At 53.3% G+C, this 8,326-nt stretch overlaps 1 protein-coding gene across 2 annotated transcripts; it reads right to left on the reverse strand.

Moving 5' to 3' along the window:
- Positions 1-300: 300 nt before the first annotated feature.
- On the reverse strand, positions 301-7,960 carry LOC137161179 (cytochrome P450 2F2-like). 2 transcript variants are annotated; one of them, XM_067560290.1, is made up of 6 exons: positions 7,865-7,960; positions 7,093-7,269; positions 4,382-4,523; positions 3,631-3,818; positions 2,359-2,460; positions 301-1,731 (listed from the first exon to the last, which is right to left on the reverse strand). In XM_067560290.1, the coding sequence occupies exons 2-6, from the start codon at positions 7,267-7,269 to the stop codon at positions 1,606-1,608; spliced, it is 735 nt and encodes a 244-aa protein (XP_067416391.1). In that variant the 5' UTR covers positions 7,865-7,960; the 3' UTR covers positions 301-1,605. The 2 variants fall into 2 exon arrangements, with proteins under 2 accessions (XP_067416391.1, XP_067416390.1); XM_067560289.1 differs by having other exon boundaries at positions 2,359-2,500.
- Positions 7,961-8,326: the final 366 nt, after the last annotated feature.

Here is an 8,326-nt window from a genome sequence, read left to right on the forward strand (position 1 = left end):
AAAATCAGGCCCCTTTACGGTGTCTTAAGTTGGGCCCTTAAATGAACAAGTCGTTTTGCGAAACCTAGGAGGTGATTTTTATCTACAAGGCACCTGATCTTCATAAGCACCAGCTCTCCGTGACTGCTGCTTAGCTCAGTGGCAGCTGAAAAGTCCATCATCCTGCTGCCCCCTGCTTACCCACTGGCTCTTTCAGCAATTTAAACACTCCAGAGATTATTTCACAGCAAAAGGAGAGGTGTTAAACAACGATCCCTTTAATCAGCTTAACTATGTGCGAGACGGGGTCATTTAAACCTTCTCCTTTCACAGAGGCCTGGCAAGTTTGCTCAGTGGCCATTCAAGAAGAAATAAAGATACAGAGGAAATCCAGATAGTTTCACTTTTCTGTAGCTCAACTGGGCCAAATTCTGCCCTTCCGAGAGCAAGCAGAGCAGGAGAAATGTTCGTTTTTGCCAACTTCCTTCTGGTTGACGTATCTTGCGGTGGAAGACATCGGGTCTGATTGCTGCACGCGTGTCCCTCTTGGGCCAGGCACTGTGAATTGTAAGAGAGCACTTCCCAGCATTTCAGACCTAGCCAGAAACACCCACCACAGGAGCCTCTAAGTGATTCACTCAGATTCCCTCTTTGTTCCAAACACTGCTCCTTACCCTGGACGCTCCTTCCACCGATCTTTTTGCTACCAGTAAAAATATGCGTAAATTCTCCCCTGTGCAGCAATATCTATTTTTTTGCAGTTACTCACGGAACTGCCCCGAAATAATTCCTAGAGCTGAGCTTTCAGAAAACCAGCCAGTCTTGATTTAAAAGTTCTCAGTGGTGGAGAATCAACCATTTCCCCAGGGAGTTTGTACCTTATTTGTAATTGGGATTTGCCTGGCTTTAAATTCCAGGAATTGGTTCTGCCTTTCTCCTCTAGCTAAAAGGGCCCTTTAGTCCCTGTGAATGTATTTATAAACTGAGATCAAGACACTGCTCAATCTGGCTGATAAACTGAACAGACAGAGATACGGGAAGCCACTCCCTGCAAGGTATTTTCCCAACCCTCCCATCGGTTTTGTGGCTGTTCTCTGTGCTCCCTCCAGTGGCAGCATTCCCAGCTCTGCCCCATCCTGGCCAGGATACATAGTCACTTTAAGGACAGCAACTTGTCCAGCCCTGACCATTCAACAGATCACGGGATTGGCTTTAAAAATCCTGAGATTTGGGTTTGCTTTATTTGCTTCTGGGTTATTTACTCGAGTCGGGTCTAAACTTTTCTCTACAACCACCAGAGCTGGAAAAAAAAATTATTTTATTTGTTTTTAATTAAAGCTGAAATTAAGCCCATCAGTCCAGGGCCCACGGCTTTAAAAAGAAAGATCAACACCAAATATCACGTTAAATCTCAAGAGACGGTGACGCCGCAATCATCCCGATTAGACCCTGAAACTGATGAGGACTGTGAACTCATCTCACACGTGCACTTGTAACTGGTAGCAAATGCCACAGGACACAAGGCTACGAAAAGGGGAGCAGAGGAGGGATGCGGTGGGCGGCAGCTCGGTCAGCGAGGGACGGCACGGAATTCATAGGGGTGCGGCACAGTCCCCAGGCCGCTCATCAGGGGTGAGAGATCGATTTCCTCTGGGTGGGTGAGGGGTGTAAGAGTGAAGCGCTGCAGGATGGCAGTGAAGAAGAGGAAGAGCTCCATGCGGGCCAGGCCCTCGCCCAGGCAGACCCGCTTCCCTGGGGGAACGAAACACAGTGACTTCAGGGCTGTGCATGGGGCGAGATGCTTTTGGGGATCCATTGCGCCCCAAGTCTCAGTTACCCTCCCTGCTCTTGAGCTCAGGTGCCTTTAAGGCCCTTTTCATGTTCCCTGTATTCTAGGGACCGGCCTCCAGGGTCAGTTACAACAGCCTTGGGGCTGCTCTAACTCCTGCTCTGTCCCCTACAGGGCAGAGAATAGCCACAGGGTAGTTCACTCCAGCCATGGCCCGATCTGCCCCCTATGTTGGAGGCTGGGGCAGGGCCTCTACACCAGCTCCACAACAATAGAGAAGCCCCTGGACTCTCCGGGATTTATTTCTTCCCCACAGCAGCACAGAGCACCCTGATTGTGGCTGAGAATCAGCGCTCCCTCCTTGCCATGGGCAAGGGGCCGGACACCCAGGCTGTGCACATGGCAGCTCTGCCACCTCCGTGGAGCCTCCTTGATTTACTCCGTCTGAGGTCAGGGCTGGATCGCGCAGACGTCTCCACCGAGGCCAGTGCTGGAGCAGACTCATTAGGGGAGAGGTAACCTTTCTCCCCTTGGCTTCCAGCCCTTCTCCTATCCGTCCCGTGTCCCTAACCCGGGGAGGCCACACGTACCCGCGGAGAAGGCCATGAAGGCGTCGTTTTTCCGGAAACCTCCTCTCTCGTCCAGGAAGTGGGCCGGGTCGAACGTGGCCGGGTCTTTGAACTGGGTGGGGTCTTTGTGAACAGAGAACAGCAGCGGGATCACGTTGGTGCCCTGGGCAGGGGAAAGGCACAGCTCCAGCGCACGCGTCCAGAGGATCTCTCTGCCCATCCAGCTGTCCCTCTGTCTGTCTGTCAGTCTATCCATTCAACCACTGTCCAACCGTCTGTCTGTCTATCTACCTATCTATCCAACACCTGGTTATCCATCCAAATTGATGTCCCTCTATCTTTTAATTCACCCATCAGTTTCCACAACCATCTGCCTTTTTGTCTATCCATCCCTCCTATCTATCTTGACAATCCATCCATCTCTCCCCATGCATGGCTGGGCAGCCATCTATCTCATATGGTTTAGACACAACAAAACCTGCATCCTGGGAGGGGGTTAGACTAGATGACCCTTGAGTTCCCTTCTTACCCGATGGTTCTATGAGTCTACATCCATCTTGCTCATCCACCCATGCACCAGCCTATTCACACATCTGTCTGTCTGCCCATCCATTGTCTCCTCCGTCCCCTACCATCTGTGTAGCCATCCATCCATCCATCTCGTCTAGCCATCTGTCCTTCTCTCAGCCTGTCTATCCATTTATCCAATGATCCACTCTCTATCCACTCAACCTATCAGGATAATTTTCTGTCCTTCTACCCATCCATCCATCTGGATTGTCCGTCCGTCCATCTGTCTACCCATCTACTCACACATCCATTAGTCTCTCCAACCATCTACCTTTCCAGCCATCTACTCACCCATCTCTCACTCAACTTGTCGACCACCCAATCCATATATCTACCTTGCCGTCTTCTCTATCTATCTATCTATCTATCTATCTATCTATCTATCTATCTATCTATCCTGATGCACACCCCTCTGTCTAGTCTCCCATACATTCTGACCGCCCATCCATCCATAAAGCCCATTGGCCAGTCTATCCAACCACAGCTCTAGCTGTCCGTCCGTCTGTCCCTCTCTCCTTCCCCTTTGGAAGCTGGGATGCAATCTGAGAAGAGGTGAGGGGGAGACATCATGGAGCCGGATCTCAGCTCCCCCGGGTTCAATCCAGAGTCACTCCCTGGCTGCAATGGGCTCAGAGAAAAATCCTGATCTCAGGTCCGTCAGTGTCAATCTAGGGGGGATATTTGTTTTCTTGCTCGAATGTGGGGAGGAGGAAACCCCATTACCTTTGGAAGCAGGAAATCCCTGAACTGGGTGTCCCGGGTCACCGCGTGAGGGACACCCATTGGGAGCACATCACTGAACCTCTGGACCTCGTGGATCACAGCGTCAGTGTAGGGCATGTGCGCCCGGTCCTCTACACAAGGGCTGCGGTGCCGGCCAATCACCCGGTTGATCTCAGCTTGAACTTTGGCTGTGGAGAAACAAGCGGGATGGAAAGCGGATTATGAGTGGGAAAGGCAGCCTGACATCACAGCTCTGTGAAGCAGCCATTGGTCAAGGAGGCAGCAAGGACACCCTAGATCTGGAGCTGGTTACATCCGAGACTTGGCTGGAGATTTTGATCCCTGCCATTTTGAAATAGAGACAGTGGCTTTGATTCTGATCTCAGCTGCCCTGGGGTCAATCCAGAATCGCCCCCAAACTGCAAAGGAGTCAAGATCAGACCTAGCGTCAGCTCCCACTCTGACACCGACTCCCTGTGCGACCTTTGGAATGTCATTTGACATCTTCCGTCTCAGTTTCCCTCTGCACAGTGGGGATAACGATCCTCCATTCGTCTGTCTGTTGTGTCTGGACTGGGAGCACAGGGAGGCAAAGAAGAGCCTTGCTCTGTGTCTGTGCAGCACCCAGCACACTGGGAGCCCAACTCTCGGCAGGGGTCGGCACAGCCCCCTGCCCCCGGGGACACCACATTAGGAATAACTATAGAGAAAGTGTCTTCGCTGTTTCTCCCCCTTGCTCCCCCCCGCTCACCCTGTATCTCCGGGTACTTCATGAGGATGAGGAAGCCGTATCTCAGGGTGGTGCTGGTCGTCTCTGTGGCCGCGAAGAACAGGTTGTGCGTGGTCATCACCAGAGTCTCCGTGTGGAAGTAGCTCAGTGGGTCCTGGTTTTCCTGCAGGGGGAGGCGTACACAGCTCCTCATTGGCGCCTCCCTGCAGAATTCCAACTCACAGCGCTCATGTAAGTCACCCCAGGAGAGGGGAGTGTCTCCCCCTAGTGGCTGCTCCACAGATGCAGTTTATGGGTCTACTGCTGCTGCTGGGTGTGGGAGCTAATCCCTTAACTCTAGGAGCAGAGTCAGATATTATTAACCCAGAGTCTCCCTGGTTCAAACCCCATGGCTGGTGACAGCCTCTCTGGACAGCCAGGGCTGAAGTAATGCTGGATTTTCAGAGCAGCTCTACTCATCCCCTGGAATATTCAGCAGAGGCAGTGTGCACTTCTCATTAGCACAGGGAGGCTGGGAGTCAGGACTCCTGGGTTCCAGCCCAGTGGGGGAAAGGGGTGGGGTCTAGTGGTTAGTGTTGAAAACTGTCCTTCAGGACTCCTGCATTCTACTCCTGATCTGCTGAGTGACTTTGGGCAAGTCACCTCCCTGTCCCATGCCTCAGTTTCCCCTGTTCTAAACTGTCCTGCCTTCTGGGGTGAAGCATCATGAGACTTAAGCCATTAATTTTTCTGCAGGCAGGGCTGTGAGAACCTGATGTAACAGAGCTTGGGTTACCCCTTGCCATCTGTCCTGTCCCACCCTACAATGGATTAAGAAGAGGCCAACGGAGATTACCTCTGAGCAGCAGCAAAGGCAAGAACCAGTGTGGCTGGTGATGGAGCAGGGAGCGTCTCCAGGGTTCTAAAGAAAACCTCCCTCCCTATAAATGCCAGGAGGGATTCGGGGCTGGTCAAGGGCCACCTCAGCCCTGTGTCTACGTGCCATGCTGCTCCATGGGCTGGGCCACAAGCCCTTCTATTCTAGCATTAGCCCAAACAAACACATGTGCTCCTGGAGGCAAATTGCCAGATGAGGGCAGAGGCAGGTTTAGTTTTTGGGAAATGTTCTTGGGTCCTTTTAAGCCACTTTAAAGGTTGAAGGAATCTGGAGACAGGAAGGCTGAGCAGGGACGTGCTCATGGATTTCCAGTCTATAAATGGTTGCGATAAAGGAGACGGGATCAATTGTTCTCCGTGTGCACTGAAGAAGGTGGGACAAGAAGCAATGGGCTGAATCTGCAGCAGGGGAGATTTAGGTTCGATTTTAGGAAAATCTTTGTAACTCTCAGACTAGCAAAGCACTGGAACAGGTACCTATGGAGCTTGTGGCAGCCCCGTCACTGGAGGTTTTCAAGAGCAGGTTGGACAAACCCATCGGGGAGAGTTTGGGGTTATTTGCTCCTGCCCCAGAGTAGGTGTTGGAGGGGGCTGAATGAGATGTTCACTCGAGGTCCCTCCCTGTGCTACATTTCCATGGTTCTGTGATTATTAATTGTTATCCCTTTTGAGCTGAGGAGTTTATGACAACTCCAGGGTCTTGTGGGTTGTTGCAGTGAGGAGGAGAAATTGCTGCAGGTCGGTTATTTCTTTGGTGCACCCTATTTATTCACAAGGCTGCACAAACTCCTGTTTCCCTGATCAAAGGAGCCAGCCTCCTGACTCCCAGCTCCCAGCCTCGCTCAGCCGCCATCCCAACCCAAACCCGCTTTCTAGGTTTATCCCAGGCTGGGTCTGCTTGGCTTTTTTCTCCTTCTGTCTCTCTCTGGCCTGGCTACAGAGCAGCTGGGATGTGATTCCCAGCGTGGGTGGACAGACTCACGCCGGCTGTGGTTGAGCTAGGGCACTAAAAAGAGCAGCGAGGCCACTCCAATACAATCCTGTCATAGATCCTAGGTATGCCCTTGGGCGGCTCCCATGAACCACTCGGCTCGCCCCTGTTATTTTTAGTGAGCTACCTCCATCAAACCAAGCACCTGTGCATCTGGGAATAGCCCCTCCCAGCTGCAGAGTAGCCCTGTCCTGTGTCCGTGTGTGTGTCTCTCTGTCCTTATGTGGTCTCACACTACACAGACACACAGCCCCATCTATCCAAAGCCAGCCCCTCCATCGGAAGCCCCTTGGCCACATTCTTCATATTCTCCACTGACTTGGCCATGTGCCCATGTTTTAGGGGCGACTGCTATTGTGTCAGCCACTTCTTCACCCGCACCTTGGGCACAAGGCAGTGGTTACACCTGACCCATAACAACAAGTTTTAAACCAATAAGCCCTAACAATACCTGTATTACCGGAGCACCTGGGAACCCCAGCCATGGGCCAGGCCCTGCATTGTGCCAGGCTCTGTACAAACACAGAACAACACTAACTGCATTTCTCTGGCACCCAGAGGACCCCCCTCCAAAAATTAGAGCCCCAATTGCGCCAGGCGATGTCAGACCAAGGGACAGTGCCTGCCCTACAGAGCTCACAGCCTGTACAGGCAAAGGAAGGACCATTGTACCCATTTCAAAAATAGGGAAACTGAGGCACAGGGTGGTCACGCAGCAGGCCAGGAGTCAAACTAGGAATAGAACCCAGATCTCCTGAGGCCCCTTCCACTGCTCCAGCCATTCGGACACCCAGCACCCCATACTGACGCAGGCACAGTTTAAAAGGGGTCAGTCTCCCTCCGCCCACAGCCCACAACCCTTCACCTGCTCCATCCTGAGGAGGAAGCAGTCAATGAAGTCGCGGGGGCAGTTGGGGTCGAAGGATTCCTGGTGCATCTTCATCTGCTCCGACACGAAGAGCCGCAGCTGCTCGAAGTTCTCAAAGATCCTGTTGTGAGGCCCCGGGAGGTAGAACATGGGGCCGGGAAAGAGATTGTACATCTGGGGAGAGGGACATGAGTCACCCCACGGCAGTGCAGGAGCTCTGTGCGCGTGTCACCGTAATGAATGGAGCAGCAGTGTGTGTGTATTACCGCGGTGAGCTCTGTGCGTGTGTTACCATACTGAACAGCACAGCGCTGTGTTTGCATTACCGTAATGACAGGACAGCAGTGCAGGGGCATGCACATAACCACACTGAACTGTGCGGCGTGTGCACTTTGCTCTATGCAGTTCATTACAGCGTGCGCACGTCATGCTACCAGAATGAATTGTGCACGTGTGTGTCACGTTAATACAATGCACCGTGCAGGGTGCGAGTGTGTCCGTGTGAATACGGGGATGTTACCGTAACAAACTGTGCAGGGCGTGTAAGTGAGTGCGTCCATTGCCATGAGGAACCGTGCGGAGCGCGTCGGGGTCACACGTCGCTGCCGACTGCTGGACACGTGTTTGGTTTCCCGAAGAGGAGGCTGAGCAGGGACCTGACAACGTCTCCCGATAGGGTGTTATAAAGAGGACAGAGACCAACTGTTCTCCATGTCCGCCGCGGGGGAGACCCTGCCCAGACACAGCCCCCACCACCACCAGCACCCACCTGCCCCCATGGTGAGCTGAGCAGGTGGAAGATCTGGTTGATGAGACCGACCAAAGTGAGAAAGTTCCTGTCCTCGTAGTCGAACCGGTCCCCAAAGACGATGGAGCAGATGACGTTGGCGACGGCGCGGCTGATGAGGAAGGTGGGGTCGAAGGGCGCGGCTAGTGAAGGGGAGGGAACAGGCTGTGAGCAGCAGGAAGTCGCAAGTGGGAGCTCCGGCTCAGTCACTGCTGGGCAGGGAATCTGTGGGGGGCCTCAGCAGCAGAGGAGGGTCTCCCCTTGGTGTCAGTGCAGTGCTAGGGGCGTGTGCAGCAGGAGGCGCTCTCTTCTCTGGGCTGAACCCAACGCACCAGCGTGGCACTGGGCAGGGGGCGCTGGGCTGCAGGGAGCAGGGCGGGGCTCAGTAGGGGGCGCTCTGCCCTGGTAGTCTGCACTGGCCCCCATCCCCAGTGCAGCACTAGG

The sequence above is a fragment of the Emydura macquarii genome, unplaced genomic scaffold (genome assembly GCF_026122565.2).
Source record: "Emydura macquarii macquarii isolate MOO-44397 ecotype Brisbane River unplaced genomic scaffold, CSIRO-AGI_Emac_v2 contig_2262, whole genome shotgun sequence".
NCBI classification, from domain to species: Eukaryota; Metazoa; Chordata; order Testudines; family Chelidae; genus Emydura; species Emydura macquarii.

What these genes read in the sequence shown, in the direction of transcription:
- LOC137161179 (XM_067560289.1), bottom strand. Translation starts at nt 7,269, where the DNA reads ATGTACAATCTCTTTCCCGGCCCCATGTTCTACCTCCCGGGGCCTCAC. An exon ending in TCCTCCTCAGGATGGAGCAG is followed by an intron (nt 4,524 to 7,092) that starts GTGAAGGGTTGT and finishes CTCCCCCTGCAG; the next exon opens with GAAAACCAGGACCCACTGAG. An exon ending in GGGATTTCCTGCTTCCAAAG is followed by an intron (nt 2,501 to 3,630) that starts GTAATGGGGTTT and finishes TCCCCTGCCCAG; the next exon opens with GGCACCAACGTGATCCCGCT.